General features: G+C 34.9%; 1 protein-coding gene across 1 annotated transcript in view; it reads left to right on the forward strand.

Moving 5' to 3' along the window:
- Positions 1-23,006: 23,006 nt before the first annotated feature.
- LOC100680292 (protein unc-13 homolog B-like) overlaps positions 23,007-27,309 on the forward strand; it is a 110,840-nt gene continuing 106,537 nt past the window's right edge. The window contains exon 1 of the mRNA XM_031925998.1: positions 23,007-23,476. Coding sequence (XP_031781858.1) covers positions 23,042-23,476 — 435 coding nt within the window. The 5' untranslated portion in view covers positions 23,007-23,041. The remainder of the gene's footprint in view (positions 23,477-27,309) is intronic.

Below are 27,309 nucleotides of genomic sequence, written 5' to 3' on the forward strand. Positions count from 1 at the left end.
TTGATATTCAAATATTGAATCAATTGAAAGCTTTGAGGATAAACCGACTGTTTGCATTGGCATGGTATATGATACATTTAACTTTATCTATAAAAAAGGACTTGTAACAATTACAAAACTATTATACGGGTAGCATTTAATAAAAGGTATATATATAGATAAACAAAAATGGAAAATGAATTTATAAACTAAACATTTTAATGCGAATAAATTCAAAATTTAATAACAATACCTATAATAGTCATTATTTATTACTTAACGGCAAGATTTAAGTAATTTATCATGTCAATTTATGACATGATCAATTTTTAACAACTTATGAAAGAAAGAGATACCGATAGACTGTTATAAGCCACCTTTTTTATTTTGTACGTTAAAATAAGTGTAAAATCATAAATATAAGATTAAACTGATATAACTTTCTATGCGCATATTATAATTAAATCTTACCTTAGTGGGAATAACACTCAATATGTCCCAAATTATATTCTTTTCCATGAGGGTAAATAAATAAGTTAAAAAAAGATAAAAATATAGTTACCTGAATCGGTTTTAATTGTCTTTTATGTAAATGTTTTGCATCATTGCATGTCTTACATTCACAAAGTAAATTATTACTTTCGAAATAATCATTACTGTAAACACAGGTGATTTCTTCGCCTTTTTGTATTTTTCTTTTCGAACTGAGATACATGATTCCTTCAACATTTGATGTATAACTACAATTAGCATTACAGTCATGGTTCACTAAAGCGATTGGTCCGAGTAATACTACATAGGTTTTCTTCCTACAACTATACATGATAGAAAAATCATTTCCTTCTTTAGATAATTTTTTCTCTTCTTCTAAAGTTAATGGGGTATACAAACCCGTTAATTCGATTTTCATATTTTTTTTAATCAATGTTTTAGCTGTAATCTTAGTTTGTCGTTCAAAACTTGAGTATTGAAATGTTTCTTGAACTGTATTTACTAAATTATTAGGATCAATTAATTCTAAATACTTATGTAAACTATCTTTGAAATCGTTCGAGTATAAATAAGAAACTTCTGGTAAATTTTTATTTATCAAAGTAAAAAATGTAGATATTGTACTGTCATAATCAACTTTTTCAAGAAACTCTTTTATAGTTTTAATGATATCCTGACTGTCATCCTTAAAAAGGTTTTTAACATTTATGTCATCAATTTTTTTTGTTTCAAATCCTAAATATGTATCTATAATTAAAAATTTGGTAATATCATCTATAAGAGAGATTTCTTTAAATTGCAACATTTTGAAAAAGATGATGTACTCGTATAGTAATTAGTTTTCTATAGCGTTAGAAGTAAAATACTATAAAGTCTAGAATTGATTATAAATTATTTCCAGGATCCTAGAAGTTGTTTTCATGATCCCAGAAGTAAAATATTATAAACCCTCGGATGAATTATAATTATTTCCGGGATCCTAGAAGTTTATCATTAGAGCCTAGAAAAGTTGCAAATTATTTCTGGGATCCCAGAAAAAATTGCAAATTCTTTCTGGGATCCCAGAAAAATGATATCCCAGAAGATCACCTTGTAGATATATATATATATATATATATATATATATATATATATTAAATCTGATGACACATTTCCAAATAATTTGTAATGCGGGCGTGATTATTAAAAATGTTACATTTAATAATTAACAACAGTCTCCACCCCGTGAAACGCAGAGAGCAAATTTACAACTAATATTAAAATAATTAATCATTTAAAATAGTATCATTTCTAGGGCTTCTTTACAAAAACAGGCATGAAACAAGATCATATCTGCACCAATGATTATTCGCAGCATCCTTTTTATACGGACCAAATATGCAGATTACGTCTTGTGAAATGCGTAAATCTATAGAGCATGCGTTATTTCACATTCACAAGCAAATATCTTCAAAAAATAAGATCGTATCTGCACGAATGATTATTCGCAGCATCCCTTTCATACGCACCAAATCTGCAGATTACGTCTTGTGAAATGCGTAAATCCATAGAGCATGCGTCATTTCACATTCACAAGCAAATATCTTCAAAAACTAAGATCATATCTGCACCAATGATTATTCGCAGCATCCCTTTCATCCGGACCAAATCTGCAGATCACGTCTCGTGATATGCGTGAATACATAGAGCAGTCGTCATATATCTTATTCACAAACAGATATCTTTAAAAAACCAGATCATATCTGCACGAATGATTATTCGCAGCATCTCTTTCATCTGGACCGAATCTCAAGATCATTACTAATGATATATGTAAAACATACATATGTATCTATGTGGCGCATATGATTTAAAAAATAATTCAGATTATAAATACAAATAAACATATTTGCCATATTTCTCTAAAAAGATTATCATTTACAGCATCCGACACATCTGTACCAATCTTACTGTGTTTTTGATATATGTATACATATACTTTATTTCTAATCAACTACCAAAAAATCACATAAATATAAATATTTATCATTATTTTATACCTATATGTAATTTATGTGAAATGTTTCATGACCCGGTCACTTTTTGTGTATCATTCTTTATCGAAGAAGTGTACTTAATTCTGATTTTTTTTTTATTTTTTTTAGTAATATTATGTAATTATGTTTTTACCAGATATCTATCATAAAATAATTATCATCCTGGAATGATTCACTAGTTCCAGTGAATTTTTACATAATTGCTTATTTTAGTGTTTTAATATAGTGTAGATTACTTAACTAAAATAATAAATAATACTGATAACACAAATCTAGATGTATCAAGTGAAACAGAATAAGAGAAATTAATAATTAAAAACACATTATTGAAATAGCTGTTACCTGAACTAAAAGATAAAAATAAGTTTTTAAGTGATACAGCGAAGAAAACTAAATCTAAAGAAAACGTAACGAAACCAACTTACTTCCAAATATTAAATCCAACTACTTAAAACCAAAAAAGATTCCTTAAATAATTATAAAAAGAAAAATCCAAAAAGCATGAACGACCCAAAAAAGTTTGCAACACATTATCTAACAAAAAAGAAAATAAATAAAAAAATATCCAAAAATGACACTGAAGTTCAATACGGATGAGAAAGCATTAGAAACAGAATATCAAGTGCTACATAAGTTTGTTAACCCTAAAAGCAAACAAACTAGTATCCTAATTAAAGTGTCAGCAGAAATTTACAGACATATCAAAGGGAACAAAATCAAAGTTTTCATTGGATACCAAAACTGTAAAGTATACGTTGATATCTCTAAAAAAAATAACTTTTAAAAAAGTAAAAAGTTAGGCAAGTTTAATATATTTCGCAACAAAATTACAGATTGAAAAGTACTAAGATCAATCAAACAAAGTCAAGTTTATTATATTTAATCGTGATGAAGCAAGGAACAACTCTCAAGATAATTACTACGTAACTTGCCATGCCCGTTTAATTTTGTTTATTGGTGAACAACTAAAATTTCCTTTTATGTATTAGAACGTCATACAAACACCATAAGTACAATGAAACGGGCATGGCAAGTTACGTAGTAATTATCTTGAGAGTTGTTCCTTGCTTCATCACGATTAAATATAATAAACTTGACTTTGTTTGATTGATCTTAGTACTTTTCAATCTGTAATTTTGTTGCGAAATATATTAAACTTGCCTAACTTTTTACTTTTTTAAAAGTTATTTTTTTTAGAGATTTCAATCCTTTTTAGTAAAATTTTTTGAGTATTTCATATTCGACGTCGTAGAAATAAAATATAAGCATATTTAGCACCTTTAGATCAAAGCTTTTTTGTAACATTTTTATCACTAACATGAGATCACTGATTGTTGATATACACCACCCTTGAATTATTTCTACGCCAAGACACCAAAACCCACGGCGCGAACTATCCAGACCTCGTTATCGGACACCCTGTACACCTAGACGCCGTCATCGTATGATTTATTTACCTAGACACCAAAAACCACGAAGCGCACGACCTAGACCTCGTCATCGGCCACCCTGTACACCTGGACACCGCGTTCAAGTGATTTTTACACCTAGACACCAAAAACCACGGAGCGCACGACCTAGACCTCGTCATCGGCCACCCTGTACACCTAGGTACCGCCCTCGAATTATTTCTACACCTAGACACCAAAAACCACGGTGCGAACTACCTAGACCTCGCCATCGGCCGCCCTGTACACCTAGATGCCGTCCTCGTATGATTTATTTATCTAAACACCAAAAATCACGGAGCGCACCACCTAGACGTCGTCATCAGCTACCCTATTTATCTAGACACCTTCCTTGAAAGATTTTTACACCAAAACACCGAATACTACGGAGCACACATTTATAATTCAAGCAGAGGAGCAGACAATGTAGGCTCAATAGCTTGTGCGGCCAACTTCACAGTCTAACCACTCGGTCAAACTGCACGCAGCTAACTTAACGGTCTTACCACTTTTTGGGCTGAAGAAAAATTAAGCAAGTGATTTCAGCATTTTTGTTCACCTGCATACTTGTTTATTATGTTAAAGCTGGTTTATTGCTGATATTTTGGTTTAAAATCATAGTTTGGCATACCAGTATAAACATTTATCAAAATTAGCTGGTTACATGAATGATAAATAATTTATTTCCTTAATTGAAAATTCGAGAGACCAATATAGAAGTAAATAGTGTCACGGGCGCCGCGGCGTCGTCTGCTTCTCAAACTCGCCTTCGTGGCGCTCCCGCGCCACTTGATCAATGCGAGACTTTATATAACATCGAAGAATACAATAGTTATTACAATACCAATCATAAGGCTAATGACAGTGAGAATTGTCAGGTCCTAAACAATAAAATAAAAAAGCATATAAACAACACTTATTACCCATTGAGTCCAACGATACCGAGTTGTATATAGTTTGTACGGAGACTAAGGTTCTAGAATTTTACAAATGCTTTTCTATTACTGATTACAAAATATATTACAATAATAGCTTGATAAATGAATGGGAAGAGAGGAGTATGAGTGGATAGAAAAAGAAGATATGATAAAGAAGGTGATAAGGGAGAGAGGTAGAGATGAGGAGGAGGAAAGAGCACGTAGAAGAAAGAAGGAAGACTAAACTACGGGAAGAGTAAAACAAATAAAAATAAAATCAAGAAAACCGTTTGCTGAAAATCAAAATTAAATAAGATTATAACTTAGCACTGAGAGTGTATATATTGTAAATACAAAAGTATAAGCAATAAACATAACATTAACTTAACATTCATAGCTCGATAAATCAGTGCGATGGAGTTGTAATGTATATATCCTACGCCCTAACAGAATATACAGAAACAATTCAAATTGGAAAGCTAAAAATTTTACAAACCATATTACAAATTGATAAAAATAGTACTCTTTAGATGTCTGCACTATAAAGATCGCATGATTTAACAAAATCAAAATTCACTTTGGCATGCATTCAGTCACAGCGCTCCAAGGTCTCTCGGCACGTCACATCACCAGTCGGCGACTTCCAATCACCAATTGCCTGATTCGAACACGTGCACACGTACATCATCATCCTGCTAACGTCGGAGGGCCAGCGATACTACCTTACATGCGTGGATCAGTACACACGCTGGCAAGAGGCTTTCCCGATGTTAGAACAGAGAGCAGAGACTGTTGCTCGCACGTTCTACGCAGGATGGATTTGTCAATTCGGCAAACCGCTGCGGATCACTACCGACCAGAGACGACAATTTGAATCGCACCTATTCAAGTCGCTCAGCCGTCTGACAGGTACGACTTACCTCCGCACGACCGCTTACCATCCGCAGGCCAATGGCATGGTGAAACGGCTCCACCGCCAGCTCAAAGCAGCAATGTGCTGCTACCAGAACGATCAATGGACGCGCATTCTGCTCACCGTACTACTAGGCATCCGGGCAGCGTGGAGAGAGGATCTGCAGGCAACCGCAGCAGAGCTCGTCTATGAGGAGCCGCTGCGACTACCTGGCAAGTTCCTGACCACCAGCAACCGCCAGAACGAAGATCAAGCGGCGTTCATCGATGAACTACGCCGCCACTTGCAGCAGCTACGACCCGCAGACGTCACACTCCACGGCACGAAGAAGACATTTATTTTCAAACAGCTGGCAACGTCGGAATGCGTTTTCAAATAGCACTCTTTAGATGTCTGCACTATGCAGATCGCATGATTTTACAAAATCAAAATTCATTTTATGTTTGAAAAATTCTTGAAAGATAAGCAAAATGTTAAAAATTACTTCGTTATAGGCCTTTCACCAGGATTCCAAACAATATAACTAGACCTTCACTCTCTATAGATACAGGTTCATGCATTGATAATATTTTCCTTAAAACCTCCACAACCAAAACAAAAACCTACAAGTTACTGAGTAGCATAACAGATAATTACCCATTATTTCGATCATTAAAAAAAAAACGTATAATTGATAATCGAAAACAAAGTATTAAAATAATCGATTACAGTAACCTTGATTACACCTTGATCTACATCATGTAAAACCAAAGAAACACTATATAATGTTCAAAAAAAAACATCACTGCAAAAAACGAATACAAAACATATGATAAAATGTTACGTAAAGTTATCAGGGATGCTAAATTAAAGTATGATTGACCACAAGTGGAAAGAAACAGCGACAATCCTAAATACCTTTGGACCTTGATAAATAAATAACTGCGCAAAAAAGCGAATACTTCAATTACTAAAATATACAATGAAAACAATCAACTAATAACTGATGCAAAGGGTATTTAAGCTAATATGAATGAATATTTTGGTAATATTGGTCTAGAACTGAGCAAAAAAATACAAATACCAATTAAAGCTAAGCTAAAACTACCAAAATCAAATATAAAATTAATTTTCCTTAAACCAACTGATTGTGCTGAAATCGCAAACATTATAAATAAAATGAAACCTAAAAATGGCGGAGTTGATAACATAAATGCAAGAACTATTATAACACTTTTATTGCACGCCGTGGTATTAACCTCGATTAAGAGAGTCACGCTCATGCAAAAATGAACTCGTTAAATCTTGGTTTATGCACGTTGTTTCATAAAATAATTACAAATAATATTTGAGCAATATTGCCACAATATGCTTATTGTCTTTTGGAAATGCAATCCAAAAACGGGCATGATGCCTTACAGCAATATTGCAGGGAAATTTTCCGAAGATTATATTACCCTGGTACAATATTTTCGAATCTGACGAATCTACAAATGCAACCTTGAGGAAATATTGCCGAAAAATTAGGTGATATATGGGATACTATTCAATCACTTATTAAAGCCACTTGGACTCATTATGCATAGAAACCTAACCCCGGCCCGATTCTTTAAAAAATGCTGAAATTATACCCACGAAAATAATGACAAAAATTATGCTCAAAATTATGGATCAATATCCCTAATTTCCAATTTAGCAAAAATCTTATAATTTTATGAAGTCTTGCAATATCATCTCAAAAAATTAGTATGGATTTGTTAAAAACAAGGGAACCAAAGACGCTTTTCAAAATATTACAAATATCTTATTGTTGAGATATTGTATACATTTGTACTGTATAGTCTGCGTGCTAGAATGAGTAAGCGCGCTACGAGTGCGAGGGGACGCACACATGTAAGCCTCCCCTCTTCGCGTTACGTAAGTGAGTATTACGCAGCTGCGAGAGACACCGAAACTGCGTAGCGTGCTTGCGGCTCTCTCTTGGTTCCGAGCCGTCGCATGGTACACATGGTGTACACGACGCGTATATATTATTATTATTATTATTCTAATCAATAAATCCACATTCTACTAACAATAATAATCCTCTGCTTTACCTTATTTCTTATCAGTATATAGGTCCTATCTATATACAAATTTAGATAGGAGCAAGCCAATCGCTATAACTTTTCTTGATTTTGCTGAAGCTTTTGACACAGTCAATCATAATATACTACTACAAAAACTATATCAATATGGAATAAGAGGTTGTGCCTACAAACTAATATCTAACTACTTATCCAACAGACAACAAAGAGTCAAAATTAATGATACACTAAGTGAGTCAATGATTGTAAATACGGGAGTACCACAGGGTACTATTATCGGGCCACTTCTGTTCCTACTTTACATTAATGACATGTTAAAAGAAAATATAATTTCATATGCTTATGATGCCACCATAATAATTGAAGATAATACTTAGAAAGGCGTTGAACATAATATATAATATATAACATAAACTGAGCAAAGAAATAAAAAATATATTGGTTTGCCTTAAAAACTGTCATTAAATCTGGATAAATGTACATATATAACCTTTGTCAATTTTTAGGATATTGTTTCAACTAACTTTGAGATAAAACTTGATAACAAAGTCTTAAAAAGAACGGACAACTGTAAATATCTGGAAATCATTTTCGATTATAACAGAAAATGGGATAAACATATGAATGTCCTCTATAGCAAGACCAAATATCTCGTTTTTGTTTTTTATAAATTTGTAACGAGTTGAGCACAGCGGCTAACTCGTAGCGGTATGAGTACCGGGCGCTACGAAACAGGGTAGACTCGCGCGCGCGAAGAAAAACACGTGCGAATTTAGGAATAAGAGCGAGCGCACGGGCTAATCCTTCAGGTGCGCGCACAGATAGCTCTCGGCCTTCGGAAAATAAACACGCACTTCGCTCGTGATATCGTGTGCTGTGCTGTGTCCAGCAGATCGAATTGTACCTTGTGTGTGAGTGCGACGCGGAGTCCGGGCCTTTCTGATCTCCCTGCTTAGCGGCCCAGCAAGCAGTCTAGTCCTGCAGTCTGTCTGGGATCAGGAGCGTCGGCGATGAGATCGTGAAGGTTTGTGTGACGCGCAGTGACTGTGATTGTGTGCATGAGAGTGTGCATCACCCGTGCAAGGGTGATCCGGCGCGCGCGACCTTCACGGCGATATAATCGTGCGAGCGCAATTATTCCAGCACCGCGGCGAGTCGCAAAGTTGTAGGCGACTCACGTATTATTATTCTTCTTTTAGATTTGTAAACTCATGGTTTTGACGCGCTAGTGAAATATAACTCAGACTTGTTATTTTACTTGCTTTTTCGTCATTTCTAAACCTCGCGCGTTTACTTCCGATTCCTGTTCCTTCCTACGAATACCGCCGCCTCCGCAGGCGTTATTTATTAGTACTTATCTAACGCAGTTGAGCAGCCGAGCACGCGCCAGGCGGCACGTAAACCCAGCAAAACAGAAGCAGCTAAGATAGCTGCATGCAACGGAGGTGTTTCGTGGGCGTAGAGGAGTCCTCCGCCGCATCGAGGGAACGCGATACAGTCATTTAACGCGTTATTCGTTGATCGAATTTACACCCCTTTACAAACTGGCTTAAATCCTGAACACAGAGACATTAGGACTAATTATATTATGCACTTTTTAATAGTATTATTGGGTATGGTATCATTGCATGAGAAAGGGGGAGCCTACACAGGTGCCTTAAATTCAATTGCGAACCTACAGAAGAGAATATTGAAAATTAAAAAACCTCTTTATAATTAACAAAAACTTACTCAATTATTTGCAAAAGAAGTGTTATGCTACCATTACCACTATCTTAAACATGAACATAGACAGTATAACAAGATATGAAAAAATTTATATTCCTAAACGATACAAGGAAATTTGTAATAAGAATAGCTATATGGTGACAATAAAACGTTTTAATAGATTACCAAATAACATGAAGGATATCAAAACAAAAAAAAAACAAAATTGTAAGAGATTGGATTGCGATAAATATAACATAGAGAGGAATGGCATACAAACTTAATTGGCAAAATTTGGAACAAATAAGTCGATGTTAATAGATGAAGTCAACAATGCTAGCTGGATAACAGCAAATGAGGAGACTGAGACACATCAAACAAATACGGGAGACCGGAATTCAAATTTGCAACAAGACACCATATGTTGCGACTATAGAATCAAGAATAAAAGCATAAAAATAAAACATGTGCACGTCTTTAAAAAAATAACTGATACAAGTGAGGAAAAACATAATAATCACATTATAAAATATAAACCTATAGAAAAAGTTTTTGATGATAAAATGACTGAAAATAATAACATCAAAACGGCTTCAAAAGAAGCAAGTAAAGCACCATGCAAGCCGATTCTACTAAAAACCAACTACCGCATGTCATATGTGCAACCAACTACCGCATGTCATATGATCTCAACTACTTAGGTTCTGACAAAGCATATCTATACTTTGATTTTTTTTTACGTGGCATTTGGAACTCGAAAGTTCATCGCCTCATCTACGCAAGCCTTCCACGCTGCCCTATCTTGTGTCAACCGCACCCAAGATGCACCTGTCCGATCGACACCCACCCGTCCTATTACTACTAGATCCGCTTTTACGCTGTCCTCCCATCTACGTCTAGGTCTACCTAGAGGTCGCGTTACCATCGGCCTGCCCTTCATGACACGCGCTGCCGTACGGTCGTCTCCCATTCTCGCTACGTGCCCTGCACACAACAGCCTCGACTTAAGTAAATTACTCACGGCGTAGAAGCAAGCATTACCCGAATGGAGTCTCTTATTTATTTCGACATTAATCTCGTTTCTATCATTTATGGTCGTACCCAGGTACCTGAATTCGCTAACCTTTTCAAAAGTAAAATTCCCAACTCTGAGATCTTTCTCCCCTCTGCAGATGCCTAGCTTATCCACAATCATGTACTTTGTTTTTGATTCACTCATTTCTAACCCTGTATACTCCACCGCTTTTATGGAGATTTCCGCGTTTCTTGCTACCGTTTCCCTACAATCCCCCAGTATATCCAAATCATCTGCGTAGCCTAGTATCTGCATTGTTCCATTAAGCTTTGCGCCCAGCTGGCTAACCTGCATTTTTCTAACGGCATACTCTAACGTTAAGTTGAACAGCACCGTAGAGAGCCTATCCCCTTGTTTTAAACCATCGCGTATGATGAAGGATTCTGATACATTACCGCCTACTCGGACCTTTCCCGTGCTTCCATTCAGACATATTTGAATTAATCTCACGAGTTTTTTCGGAACACCGAGAAGTACTAGAATTTGATACATTTTGCTTCTCTTAATAGAGTCGTACGCTTTTTTAAAATCTATAAATAGTTGGTGTATGGTTTCGCAAAATTCCCACTTTTTCTCTAACTGTCTTATGGTAAACATTTGATCGCTCGTCGATCTGTTGCGCCGAAATCCGCACTGATAATCTCCTACTATATCTTCCGCGAATGGAGTGAGTCTAGCTTGTATTACGTTTGACAGAACTTTGTAGCACGTTGCTAAAAGTGAGATACTCCTATAGTTATTGCAGTCTGTCTTATCCCCCTTTTTAAAAATCGGTATAATGATAGATTCCTTCCAATTTTCGGGTATTATTTCATTTTTCCAGATAGCACATACTATTTTATAGATTTTGAAAGTGAGCTCGACGCCCCCATATTTGAGTAACTCAGCTGGTATAGAGTCATTTCCCGCGGCTTTGTTGTTTTTTAGTTTTTTAATCGCGGCCTCTACTTCTTGGTAGCTCGGTTCCTCCACGTGGAGTTCAGCAGTGTGAATTTGGTCCCCTAATTCTTCGCTATTTTCGTGCACGTTTAATAATTTATTGAAATAATTTTTCCACAGCGACAGTAAGTCGTTGTCATTTGTTACGAGGTCCTCGTTTTCGTCCTTCATCAATTGCGCTCTACTCCTAAAACCCTTTCTGATGGCGTTAATCCCTCTGTACTTTTCGCGGGGGTTATTTTCCTTACTGTTAGTTTCTATTCTCCTAATAAGATTCTTTTGATACTCCCGCTTCTTATTTCTGTAGATCGCGCTCGTCTGTTTCCTTACGTTAGAATACTCTTCTACGGTCCTATCGCTTCTATTTTGTAAGCTACCTAATTTAGCCTTTTTGCGCCTTTCAAACCAGAGTTCGCACTCTTCGTCAAACCATGGTTTGCTCTTTGGTTTTTTCTTTTTACCCAGTACTTTGTTCGCGGCCTCTTTTACCATTTTTTCGATGTCCCCCCATAAGATATTCGGTTCGTCATTCCCCTCCGGCGATGTGTTTGCTTCTTCAAGTGCCTGAAACCTGTTATTAATTTCTATCTGGTACCTAATTCGCTCTGTTCTATCTCGTAGCTTCTCAATATCGAAGCTTTCTACCTTGGTTGCTCGCTTACTATTTTGATTCGCTACTAGTCTAGCTCTTAATTTGGCTACTACTAGGAAGTGTTCCGAGTCGCTATCTGCCCCTCTGTAAGCCCTTACGTCGAGAACGTTAGTATGACGTCTTTTTTCAATGAGGAAATGATCAATTTGGTTCTGTGTGGCCCCGTCCGGCGATGTCCACGTTGCCTTGTGTATATCCTTGTGCTTAAAACACGTAGTTTTGATTATAAGATCTTTTGCCGCCGCGAAATTTATGACCCTAATACCGTTATCATTGCTGGCTTCGTGCAGGCTTTCCTTCCCTATAGTAGGCCTAAACATTTCCTCCCTACCTATTTTAGCATTGAAATCGCCTAATACTATTCTTGTGTCGTAAGACGCGAACTGGTCGATTACCTGCTCTAAAGTTTCGTAATAGAGATCCTTAGCTTCTTCTTCTTTGTCCTCCGTAGTACAGTGTACATTAATAAATACATATCTATACCATTCACCTTCGATAATGATGTCGTTACCGCGTAAGACTAGGTGACGAATCATTCTACACATCCCCTTTCGGGGCAGTTGTCATCGCTCCCGCATCCTCCTCGGCAGCAGGATTATTGCCCATTTTTTGTAATGTGTGATGAAAGAGATAGATTGAGAGATAAGAGATAATGTGAAGTGTTTTTTTGTTGTGGTGCTTGCGTAGTGTTTCTAGATGAATGCGTTCGACAGTGTGGGCTCATCACACCCATGCCTGTTCCTATCGGCTGTCCGAGGCTGCTTATTCAATTTATTCGCAGCTAACCTCCTTCTCAGGGGCTGTTCCTCTATCCGCAACCTAAAGACGCACTGTGTAGTGGTGATAGGCACCCACCCGTCCGATCTGGACGACAACGCCCAAGACCCGCTTAGGGTAGCGGCATTGTAACAGATATATACTTTGATAGAGGTGTAAAAAGTAAACAGTTTATCAACTCAATGTACCGTCTAAAACAACAACCACAGCATAAGGAATAGTTCTTGATGACATAATCTTCACATCAACTTGCAAATGCAACTCAGCATATCAACAATGACAGATGTTTCCACATTACAGAGTGACATGCGCAGTTGGCTTTGCATGTCCAGCTAGATTAAACAAAATTGAAAGAATTATTTTTGCCAGAACAATGAATGAATCCACCGAAACCTTCACTACAGCGAGACACATATTAATAAGATAATGGTGAACAAAAGAAACTGAGTGCAATAAATGGATACAAAACTTGGTCTAGTAGCACTCTGCTACCAAGCGTCAAGGTACATTGTAACCTAACCAATTTAATAATTATATAGTTATGATGTTGGGAAATTATTATTGTAAATGAGCGTTTTAAATTTAGAAATAATAATATAAAAATATCTATCAGGCTGCCATACAACTGTTATTCTCTGTTACTTTTGTTATTTTATTTTATTTGACTAGCAGGATACGCTCGCTTCGCTCGCGATTAATATAATGATGAACATAATGTTTCCTCTAACGTGTATTATAATACAAAATTATATTTTAATTATATACAAATAAATTATAACATAATAACATACTAGGCAATATTAATTATTTCTCATATTAATGAAACATCATCTAATTTCAATAAAAATTTTTTATAAATACTAATTTTTGTTAATTTATATGCTACTATCCGGACACACTATAGAGAATATGTGAGCAGGCATGCGTGCGCGACTATAGCAAATAGGATAGACTAGCGCGCGGTAGCGACAACTATAGGTATAGTGTGAGAGCGTGAGTATAGAGTCAGAGTGGCAGCTCGATCGCCGAGAGCGTAAGATGGCTATATAGCGAGCCCAACCACATGTTGTGCGTATCTGACGATATAAGTGTAAGCGTCTCCAACGATGAGTATTAAATAAAGATACAACACTAACCCGAAGGGTTCACTGGAACAATGTGTGATATTATTTATTGAACCAAACCCCTCATTTATTAACAATAATATACAGTAGCATAGGGTGTGTGGTTACATTGGTTATGAGATCATAGTATAACATTACTATTATTTTAAAGTTTTTCTGCTATTTTAAATAATTTAATAAAGAAGAGACATAATTTTTATAAAATGTTTGATATTAAAATTGAATTCTAATGACATAACATCGTTTTCAAGATAATCCACTTAATCTTGATTAAATATTTATAGTCATTGTATGTGTATAATCATTATAGATTATATTGACATAGTTATATTATATTATATGTATACATATATCCTGTAACGGGGCGATTCGACAGACTTCCATGCGGCCGCGAAGATGCCGTACGTCACCTCGAGAAGGTCCTTTTCCCGGTCGGCGTTCCCTCGATGAGTGATAGCAAGTAGACGTCCCCGTTGGTGCAGTGCTATCACCAGTGCTTTGGCCTGCTTATGCTCGATACAAACAGTCGGGACAATCGGGAATTGAACAAAGAAAGAAACACTCGCGTATGGATGTAATGGAATGAAAATATATTATCAGAGGCTAAGTTGAGATATAGTAAATTACAGTGTTCTGAATCCGATGCTTGCGCGCGCGAATGCGAGTAGGACGCACGCGGTTTCACAGGCGAAGCTGGGCCGACGATTCGGTGGCGACGAATCTCGGCCTTCACCCGCTTCGTCCCGGATATCGAGAGAGATCTTACTTACTCGGTCGCTGGCCGAACGCTCAATTCCTGGTCCTCACGACGGATGACAGCTCCAAGAGTAGGTGCTGGCTGAGGTGGTTCTGGAGGCGTCCCTCTAAGTACTCAAGGCTGTCTAAACATTCTTGTGCAGTAATCGGCTCGCGGATATTAACGATTTATTGCGTATAGCTGTGTTCACGGCCGAAGCGGAAACGAGTCTGAGCGCACGCTCGCTCCTCGCAGAAAATCTCTTGTCAGCGCCGCCGCTAACGTCGTCTACTATCCTAGTTCTAATCGCGCGACATACAAGCGCGCAAGATTCGAAATCTCAGCGCTCGTTACAATCCATACTATAATATAACTATATAATTCTCCACTTCGTTCAACTATCTCTAAAACAATATATGTGCAAAAAGACGACATACATTTTTCAATCAACATTTTCCTTAAAAAATGTTAAAAAACATAAATGTAAAATGTTTACAGTAGAATGAAGGATTATAAACTTTCGCACATATATAATGCTAAGAAACATAATAAAAATATGTACATTTATAAACGAATCGATGTGCTGTTACTCTGGACATTATTCCAATCAACATTTTGCTTAAAAAATGGATAAAAAAAATAGAAATGTAAAACTTTTACGGTAAAATAAAGGATCTTAAACTTCCACATATATATATATATATATATATATATATATATATATATATATATATATATATTGCAAAAAAAACATGGTAAAAATATGTATATTTACAATAAAATTAATATGCTAGGTGATTCCGGACATTTTTTCGATTGACATTTTGCTTAGAAAATAATTAAAAAGTAAACTTTTTATGGTATGATAAAGGATTTCTAACTTTTACACATATATACTACAAAAAAACATATTAAAAATATGTATATTTGTAAAAGAATTGATGTGCTAGGTGACCCCAGACATTTTACCAATCAACATTTCGCAACTAAAATTTTTGAAAAAAAAAAGGACAAATGATAATTTTTTACGGTAGGATGAAGCGTTTATATTTTCTGCACACATATACTATAAAGCAACGTGTTGAAAAAAATAGAAATGTAAAATTTTTTACAGTCAAATGAAAGACACTTATCATTTGCACATATATACCGTAGAAAAACATAATAAAAATATGTATAGATTGATGTTGACTCTATCGGTCTTCCCGAGTCAAGCTTTACCTGATATGCTAATGCATATAAATATATTAAAGAAAGTGAAAGCAAGATTTTCGTGGAATACCAGAACTGCAAAGTCTATGACTTAATCGACATAAGACCTTGTTATAATTGTGAAAGGTTTAGACATAATGGAAAAAAATGCGACAATAGCAGTGTATGCCTTAAATGCGAAGAAAATTACAATATCAGTACCTGCACAAATAATACCATGAAATGGATAAACTGTAAATACTCTAATTGTGAATACAAGACAAATCTGGGCATCAAACATATTGCTAGTGATTCAAGCAATGCAGCATTTTCAAAAAAAAAAATAAATAAATATGTACATCGAGTCTACAGACTATTCGGTGAAACCTACTTTACTGGCTGTACTCCCAGTTTACTATGAACAGGGATTTATAGAAGAAAGTCAACATCCATCCAAAAACAAAACAACACAAACGCAAAAGCAACAATAACCAAAATCTATAAAGAAAGCACAGCAAGAACTTCAGAGCCAGCAAAGAAGCGACAACAACAGCTACTCAAATTTTAACAACAGCAACTACTACCTGTTTAACAGAAAGATATAAGGTTAAGAAGCGGTAAATCTATAATTTATTAACATTATGGATGCTTTAGATTATCGCGACTTGATACAAAAGGATTCAGTGCAAAAAGAAAAAAACATACAGTGGTATTGACGACATAAACAAGGCAATTAGTAACAAAAATGATTTAGTTATGCACATAAATGTAAGAAGTCTAAATGCAAATTCTGATGAAATTAAGATATTTTTTGAAAGCCTTGTAGTCAAACCAACTCTTGTTACTTGTACAAATCATTCAAACAAATAAATCATAATATATATATATATATATATATATATATATATATATATATATATATATATATATATATATATATATAATATATATATAAATTGATCGACAATTACTATGAATATAAGTCTTACTACAACGATAGTAGAATTAAAAAAAATGATGGAGTTGTTGTTTTTGTAAATAAGAACTTAGTTCAAAATACGGAAATCGTTCAAGAGGGTAGAATTATAGATCACATGGAATACCAAAGAGTAAGTTTATATTAGATTTAAATAAATATTTGATAAAAAAAATGTTAAAAATCATTTAATAATAGATATTTTTGATCTTCTCGAATGCGATCATTTAAGTCGAGAATTACTGTGTAATTTCTTTAAAAAGGGATATATACCGGGCTTCGTTAGTATCACAAGGCCGCCTGTAGGAATATCTAAAGGATCCTGCATTGACAATATTGTCATAAAAACTAATAACCTCAATAGAGTGAGGGTAAAAATTTATAAAAATAAAAATTTGAAATGGTAAAGATTAGAAATTCAAAATTTTTAAACTAAGATTTTGAAATGAAAAAATTTATAAAATAAAAATGTTGAATTAAAATATTGCAAAAGGTGATATTTGTGATCAAAATATTGCGCAAAGGATATTTTTATGAATTCCCAAATTCAGGTTTTCAAAATCATATCCTTAATTTTTTCCTTTCAAATCTTTATTTTTCAAAATTTTTACCCTCACCCACCTTAATACAGTAACTTACAAACTCAAATTATCAATAACTGACCATTACCCTATATTTATTGCACTCAATAAAATGAAAAATTAGTAAACATTGCAGAATACAGAAACTTGAATAAAATTATGTCGATGCAGGATCCCAATTTAGCTACAGATAACTTGGTATAAGTGATAAGAATAGTTTCAAGAAAGCCATATTGATTTGTCAGGATATTAACATAAAATTTGTTATTTTTTAAACAATTTTTGTTGATTATTTTCAGAAAACTTTTTTAAATAATATTTTTTTGGTTTAAAACTCCACACTCATCTGGAAACTATATGTGTTTGAAACATATCTATTAGTATAAAAGTGCCCTTCAAAGCCCAAATCTTAAATAAGTCTGCGGTAGCTGAAAAATGGAAATTCTGAATTTTGGCCTTCGAAGAAATGTCATACCTGATAATTTGGGGAATATATAAACAAAAAATTGAAGTTTTTTTTTGACAATTTAAGGTGTATCCGTCCCCTTAGAGCAAAATTATCAAAGTAAATAATATTCCAAAACTACTTACTATTTTTTCAAATTATTAAATTTAGCTTTGAGATTTTTTATTTGCAACAAACATGGTATATTTGAAGATTTTTGTGACTATATCCTGATAGTAAAGCTCCTTAGATTATAATCAAAAAATATTGTATTTTTAATCAACAGATTCACACTTTAAAAGTAATAATGTCAGTGTTTCATCGATAGACTATAAGACAACGGGACGTGGCAAGTAAGCATTAAAAGAATAATTTCGAAAAGTACATTTTTTATATAAGATGAAAATTCGCTTTGTGTTTAAATGATTCTTCTATATACTTAGGATGAATTCATTTGATTTTTTTATATTTATGATTTTGCTCATTTTTTTGCAAAAGATGATTTAGATTAGTTTTAGCACATTCAGATTAGATGTGAGAGAATCATGAAACACAAAGCGGATTTTTGCCTTGAAGTTATAATGAGATTGATTCTTCTTGTAGTAAGTAATGATTTTTGTCAGTGTGCTGATTTTTAACACTTGACATTTTCAAAACTGATTTCACTACATTCATTAGCGTACATTGATAAAAATACAGAAAAACTTTTGTAAGCTATAAACATTAGACGATTACTTTTTAGAGGAACAATCATAATTATAATACTAAGATACAGAATGGTGAGGATAGGTACAAAACTTATAGTTGTCAACATTTTGCCTTGTAAAAGGTGTTTTTGTGAACTGATTTCATAACCTTTTAATGAGTTTCAAATAAACTTATAAAAAAATATTTAAAGAAAAATTCAATTTGAATTACAGCAAAGCATAGTTAAAAGTTTAGGTTTGATTTTTGCAAAATCTACTGCACCTGCACTAAAATGGTATATGATATAGATAATACTTTATGCACTTCAACAAGTTTTAATAACTTTTTTTCGTAATAAGAGCAGTCTTTTTTGAGTTATTGTTAAAAAAACACATTTTGACCATTATTATTGTTAATAATAAACAAAAAAGTATTTGACAGCTGGAAAACCCAATTATTTGTAATAAGCTGATCGATTACAACAATATCCAGTTGAAAAATTATAGAGACATGATGCTAGGAGTTACATTTTTGCAAAAACTGCTTCTACGCGAAATACTTTAGATGATAATTTATGCATTTTAATATTTCAAGCAACTTTCAATCATGATGATTTTTTTTTTTAAAAACCATGAATTTGCCGTTATATTATTGTTAATAACAAACAGAGAAAGTATTTGCTAGGAGGAAAACCAAGTTATTTTCAATAAACGCTATAAATAGAATCAAATCGAGTTGAAAAATCGACGGGACAATTAAAAAAACACGAAAGGTAGCTGACGTCTGAATTAAGATATAAGTAAGACTTTTCTATCTATATCTGCTGAATTCTGACTGAAATATTGACTGTTCTGCTGCTTGATCAGCTCAGCTGGGCTTGCACTTAATGATTATCTTCCTGGAATAAGTATAATTCAGAACTACAGGCGGTTTTCTGCCAGTGTCGGCTACAAAGCATGGTTTCCAAAAATTTCATGTAACTGCATAGCATATGCATATTCGACCCTTGCAGCGATAAAGAAACGGCTGCAAACCGTGAAATGAGAAAAAAACTCGAGCACTCGCGCTCCGCGCAGAGTGTTTACTCGCATTAGCTAACTTGATACGACATAGCGCGGCCTTTTTTTTATTCAAAATTATTACGTTGGATGTACAGCAATCAAGCTTCTTTACGTCTATAATACAACAGATGAGTCTACAGGACATATGATTTAAATTCTATTATATTTGCAATATCTATCAAGTAGCCTTTGTAATAATTAAATAATCGTATGCATATCTATAGCTATGACTGACTAAAAGAAAAAAAAAGAATCGGAGAGGCGAAAAATCAATTTTTTTTCTCGCAAAATTAATTTTCTTGAAAAAATAATATGGTAATTAGAAAGATCTTATGACAATCTTTGAAATTGTATACTCATACATAAACATAACCAGGAAATGGAATAAAATATATACAGAATTCGTAAAACGTAGATAGGTTATTTAGCAAATTCAAAGTATAATAGGTCGCGGCGCGCTCCCGATGGCACAGTGTATAAAACGTATACTTGTCATCGGGGCGCTACCGCGCTTCTTGATAAGTACTAAACAGCTTTAAAGTTAAAAGTAAATCAGTGCGCAATAAACACGGCTTATACAATCGAAGAGCTGAGCATAGGCGCCTTGATAAAGGAGCTTGTCACCATTCGGACGACGCAAATTATAGAAAACACGATAAACGTGTTGCAAGTAAAAAAGGGGACATGGAGACACGGCATAAATTACGGTAAGAATTGGCTTACTAAAGGGAAAAATCGTCAATCAAATTATAATATGGGATGAATTATCGATGGTATCTAGACATGCTTTTAAAGCAATAAATACATTTTTACAAGATTTGTATATTAATAACAATTCTTTCAGAGAGAAAATCATCGTTACGTCTGGTGACTTTAGACAAACAGATCCTATAGTACGCCATGGCAAAATTATAGTTATCTTTTATGAAATTATCATTAAATGAAAATTTGAGATTACGGAATAAAGATCATGAATTAAAAAATTGGTTTCTTGATATAGGAAAATATAAAAATGCACCATATACATCGAATGTACTGAAAAAAACGTGTATCTTCTTGTATACGATGACCAGGTGACAGGATGACTCCTTAATCCACAGGACATCGTCTACAAGGAAGAGCATCGTATATAAATCGAATATACCGAAAAAATCGTGACTTCTTCTAAACGATGTCTAGGTGCCAGGATGACTCCCTGATCGACGGGGCATCATTACAAGGAAAAACATCGGTTACAAATCAAATGTATCAAAAAAGAATCGTAACTTTTTGTAGACGATTTCTAGGTGCCAGAATGTTCCCCATGTCGACGGGATGTTGTCTATAAGGAAGAGCATCGTGTATAAATCTAATGTGCCGATAAAAAATCGACTTTTTCATAGAAGATGTCCAGATGCCAGGTTGACACCCTGATTGACAGGACATCATCTACGATAAAGAGCATCGGATATACAACAAATGTACCAAACAAACCCAACTCTAAAAAGTCTTTGTTTGATGATGGCATTATATAGCCATCTCACATTATTTGATTCCAGACCCCGTGTGGCACCAAAAGCTATCCTGCAGGTCCAAAAGATGATTATCGGGCTTCTACATTTCACTTTGATGTGCTTTCCCTAGTTAAGTCTAGAGGCAAGAGTGACCCCCAGGAGACTAATTACTGACCTAGGCTTGTGGCTGTTTGTGCACAGCATGACATTGACGTTGCTTGGATTTTTTCCCAGCTTTACCGTTTTGCGCCAGTTATGTACCACTCTGAATGCAAATAGCATTACGCCTGCTAGTGCATTCTTGTCGTCACCTTATTAAAATAACGATGACGTACGCGTACGCCTGCGCATTTATGCCCCCCTCATTCTTTTTTAGGGGCTCCCATGCCCTATTCGGGGACTACCATCCGGATGATACTTCCCAAAATGGGCACGGGAGTCCTTGAAAAAGCTTATTTAATTATTTTAATTTAATGTTTTACGCCTATGTTTTACAATATTGTAAATAATCTTTGAGCAATATTGCTACAATATGCTTATTGTCTTTTGGAAATGCAATCTAAAAACGGACATGATGCCTTACAGCAATATCGCAGGAAAATTTTCCGAAGGTTATATTACCCTGGTACTATATTTTCGAATCTGACGAATCTGCAAATGCAACCTTCAGACAATATTGCTGAAATATTGGTTGCTATATGGGTAGCTTCGAGCTAAAAATCAAAAAATAAAAAAAGTTGTCTATGTCATACGATTACGGGAGTAAAGAGGCATTAATTAAGTTGAAATTTTGGAAAAATATCGATCTTTTGGTTTTTTTGTGTAACTTATAAAACCGTTTAGTTTAAAAGATATTAAGATATAAATTCTTTGTTTCTCATCCGGTATACCCTGTATAACTGAAAACTACTATTTTTGTTAAACCTTTTAACTCGCTTAATAAAGTTTAGAATGTTTTGAGAAAATGTATGATTCTATGAGGTTATGAGAACCCTATGGTATTTAAAATTATGAATATTATTTTGGAAGTTATTTATCACCCCGAGGCAGTTAATGTTAGAAAAAATTAACACATGTTCTTTCATTCCAAAATTTCGGCGTTTAATGCCGCCCTGATTGCGTAAGCAAGAAAAACGCGACATAGTCGCGAAGAATTCTAGACTTATACGCTTCACCCCGTTTCTACTTAAAACTTTGGGAAGGCTAGTCTACAAGTCTAATTATATAATCCCGGCGAAATTTAGGCTCGTGCGAGACACACCTCACCTACTTTTAATAAAAATTTCACCAGTTTTCCTAAGAACGCCACCCTTGCCAGTCCCCATTTGTCAAACACGTACTCTAGTACCAGGCATGCTTAGTAAAATTTTAGTAAAGCTCCATATAGTTCCCAATGTTCGGGCAATATTACCAAAATGTTGAATTTTCAGATTGGCCAGATTAGATAATATTGTGGAAGGATTACATAACCTTTATAAATATACGAGCAATATTGCTGAAGACCGAAATGTCCGTTTTTTACATTGTATCGTTTTTGCTAGAACCCCTAAAGCATCCAATCTTATCTTAATATTTTATTTCCAGATTGCGCAATACTATACAAAATTATGCTGCAACTATTAGGCAACATTACGCGCATGGCTAACATTTTATTTTATATTATTTATAATCTTATTAATAGAATTGTCATTATATTGATTGGTATACGTTTGAATATGTTTTCCACTATTTCAGGCATGTATTCTAATGAATAACATTCAGCAACTACGAGTCCAATTAGAAAAAATGTTTGAATCAATGGGAGGAGGAAACTTGGAGCAGGATGCTGCAAACATTTTAAATGAGCTCCAAGCACAGTTAAATAGTGCCTTGGACGATTTAGCAATCCAGTTTGCCAAAAGCTTAGAACCTCGAATAACCGTGTCCGTAAGAGAAGTCGGAGACCATTTACTAGCTATTAAGGGTGGCGACCAAATAAATCAATCTGCTCAGAGAAATACTGTGGCACTGGAAGCTGATCAAGTACTCATACCCTTAATTGAAACACTTGATGAGGGTCTTGGACGGTATAGTTATTCTTGTGAAAAAACTGTCTTAAAGCGTTTATTAAAAGAACTTTGGAAAATAGTTATTGGAATACTAGAGAAAACTGTTGTTCTGCCACCAATGAGTGATAAAAGTGTAAGTCATATTGTTTATGTAACTTAATTTATAACATTTTAATGTTATCTATGATTTTTAAAAATAAAATAGACACACACTCGTGTGCGCACATACTCACATACACTAACAGACGTCCACACTAACGCGCTTAAGTTTTTTGTACCGACGTTTTCATTTAATTGAAAAATATGCTCAAGAAAGTTCTGATGTGAATTCTAAATATCACATTCGGTTATTTTCCATTTTCAGATATTTTTTTAAGCAGCTTAAACTAGTTACTACAAATATTACGGTTGATGTAATTTAAAAAAAATAAATAAATGCACGAACTAAGCACGCAGAAGGTATTTCTTGAAACATCTTGAATTCTATAAAAATTTGTTTATAATTAAAATTATTATAAGAAGGATTTTGTACGCGTGAGGATATGTGTAAATGTCTGTATGTATGTGTGCGCTCGTATGTGCATATGTGTATCTATAGTAAAGAGATATCAAGTGGCGCGGTAGCGCCACGAAGGTGACTTTGAGAAGCAGACGAAGCCGCGGCGCCCGTGACACTATTTACTTTTATATTGGTGTCCGGATTTTTCATGATACAGAAAAAAATGCTGATCGTTACTGTTCGCGAGTTTTTTTGGTTTATCAGTATGTTTTCTGAGCTGAACTATGATTTCCAACAAGAATATTTGTAAAAAAGCCGTTTCGTTAAAAAAGTTCCTCGAAATTAGCGGGCGCAAAAGTACTTTTGCGCCCGCTGGTGGTCGGAAATCGACTACTTTTGTCCCTAACTTTAGGTCAAAAAAAAAACGCGAAAATCGTGCATGTGTTACAAAAATTAATTTTTGTTTAACTTTATACCTCGCTAACTATGGTTCAGAATGTTTTGAGAAAATTCATGATTTTATGAAGTTCTGAAGACTTTATGGTATTTAAAATATTAAGGTTTGAATTTTTTCATGAAAATTATATGATTTGATATTCTGACGGGTGCTCCTTCAGTAAAATAATTAAGATTAAAAGTATTTTAAAAATCATCACTATACTATATATTTAAACAATATTTTATCTATTGGAACTATACATTTTGTTAGAGAATGCTACGTGCTAAAGAATTGGTAGCGGTTTTTTTTATGTGGTGAAGGCAGAGCCAGCACTGCGCAAGTAGCCCTCCGACAGAAAAACCCTGCTGGCAACATCGTTAAATAATACTTTCTTGGGGCCCGTTAATTAGCCTAGTTGGCTTCTCCTTTCAAGTTTGACATTTCCATACATCTTCGATCAACTAAGGTGATTAGTAGTTCAAACTCGTCTTCTTCTTTTTGCGACGTCCAGTCCTCTGCTTCTTCCTGCATCATCTGGTCGTCTATTTCGTACAGAATCTTCTGGCCATCCTCTGCACAGGCTCAACTCCGGTAACTACGTTCCTTTTCATCGGGTAGGGCAGTCTTGGCTCCACTCAGTTACCTACGTTCATCAGCATCGGTCGAAGAAGTGCTTAAAGGTCCTTAACCCTAACTCCTATGTTTCTCTGCATCGGACAGGGAAGCACCTTATACAAAGATCCTATGACCTCGCGTCCGGCAATATCCTTACGCGAATTCTTAGCCTTGTTTTATTCTTGTTTTCTCTTTGTCTTTTCTTACCTACTTAAGGATTGCTGCTGTATAATTGCTCATTGCACGCCAACCATCCTCTAACGCCAGCAAAGCTGTCATAAGTAACTCAAGTGATACTCTGGTCTGTAGAAAGCCTTCTAGTTCTTTCTACTCTCACTAATACCTCAAGCGATCGCAGACGACGTGCTCTGCATTGTCGTTTCCGTCTAAACACACTGGGTAAGTTAACTGGCCTTCTAATTTGTGTCGGTGTAGATATGCCCGGAAGCACCCATGTCCGCTCAAGAACTTCGTAAGGTAGTAATTGACTTCTCCATGTCTTCTTATAGTCCAGTCTTCTATCCTTGGTATGAGGCGATGTGTTCATCGCCCCTTGCTGCTAGAGTCCTATCTTTTTTGCCACACAACCATTGTCTGCTTCCTTGCGAAGGGTTGGATTTCCTTTTGAGTATTGTCATTCAGCCGTAGCTTCAACTCTCAAACCTCCTTCCTTTCTATTGCTAGCAGGTCAATTATTGGCACGCCTGCTAGAATACACACTACCTCTTCTGATACCGTACGATAAGTAGAAGCGACCCTTAAGGGGACCTCACCACCTTAAATTGAAAAAAAAAATAAGATATTGATTTTTTGTGTAAAAGTACCTTAAATTGTGTTAATAATCAATTAAACAATTATATTAACTCAGGCATACCGTAAAAATTATTAAACAATGTTTATAAATACCATATGTCAGGTACAATAGGTCTTCGAAGGCCAAAAATCACAATTTTCATTATTTCAGCTACCGCAAACTTACTTTAGCTTTGGGCTTCGAAGGGTACTTTTTTCTTAATGGATCTACTTTAAACACATATGTTTATGGAATGAATATGGGAATATAATAATATTTAATTCAAAAAAGTTGTCTACAAGTTAAGCATAATTTTTGTCATTTTCTAAATATTTAAACAAATTTTTTGATCAAATTGTAGACAACTTTTTTAATTAAAATTTTTTTTGAATTCCCACATTTATTTCATAAATATATGTGTTTAAAGTAGATGCATTAAAAAAAAGTGCCCGTCGAAGCCCAAAACTGAAGTCTGCGGTAGCTGAAATAATGAAAATTGTGATTTTTGGCTTTCGAAGACCTATTGTACCTGACATATGGTATGTATAAACTTTGTTTAATAATTTTTACAGTATTCCTGAGTTAATATAACAGTTTAGTTAATTATATAAACAATTTAAGGTACATTTACACGAAAAATTCAATATCTCATTTTTTTAAATTGAAGGTGGTGAGGCCCCCTTAATGGATTTCCCTGTAAATCGTGGAGACTGTTTAAAATAATTGATGTCGTTCCGCTCGCTACGAGTATGCTTTGGCCCTGTCAGGGACCACCAACATTTGGCATTAACTTTGATAGAGCAGCACTAGCTTTTGCTGCTTAATCTCCCACTGTAGCAAGATGCTCTTCAAATGTCAATTTTGCATCTATAGCGATGCCCAAGTATTTAATAGTTGGTCAAGAAACAATCTCATGTCCATCCACGGTCAACGTTATCGTCTTCATTTTCTTCCAGCTAGATATAAGGATAGCCTACGTTTTATGGCTAGCAAGCTTCAGAGCTGTCACTTTATCCTTTTCCTTTGCTACTACCACCACTGCGATGTCATCTGCAAATCCTATAACCATTGCCCCTTTAGGACGCCTCCTGTGACTTCGTAGGCTTCTGGGCCATTTTCTAGATCATATAGTAGGATTCTGTCCTTCAGATAATCCGATATATAATCCTTCTTGTATATACAGGTACTTCTTTTTTTTCATAGCGTCTCTTGTAACTTTCTCCAGTTAGCCGAGTTAAACGCAATTTTGATGTCTAGTGTAACGATAGCGCAGTACTTCTTGGATCCTCCTTTCTATATTTTCCCTGTTATCGCTGATGGGGTAGTGTCGATCACTCAGCTGACGGCATCTAGGGTAGAGCACTTCTTCCTAGAGTCATATTGGTGTACAGCTAGTCCACTTGATTCTTCTCTAGCCTGGCCCATCCTTACGCAGATTATGCGTTCAAGAATTTTGCCCGAAATGTCTAGCATGCATAGTGGTCTGTACGATGCGGTTTATCTCTTTTTGGTAGCAGCAGGAGACGTTGTTTTTTCCAGACTGTGAAAAATGTTTCTTGCTTAAGTCAAAATTAAATGCTCTAACTAAGCTCTTCTAAAAATTATTTTTAATAGTCCGCG

This window comes from Nasonia vitripennis (assembly GCF_009193385.2).
Source record: "Nasonia vitripennis strain AsymCx chromosome 3 unlocalized genomic scaffold, Nvit_psr_1.1 chr3_random0007, whole genome shotgun sequence".
Taxonomy (NCBI): Eukaryota; Metazoa; Arthropoda; class Insecta; order Hymenoptera; family Pteromalidae; genus Nasonia; species Nasonia vitripennis.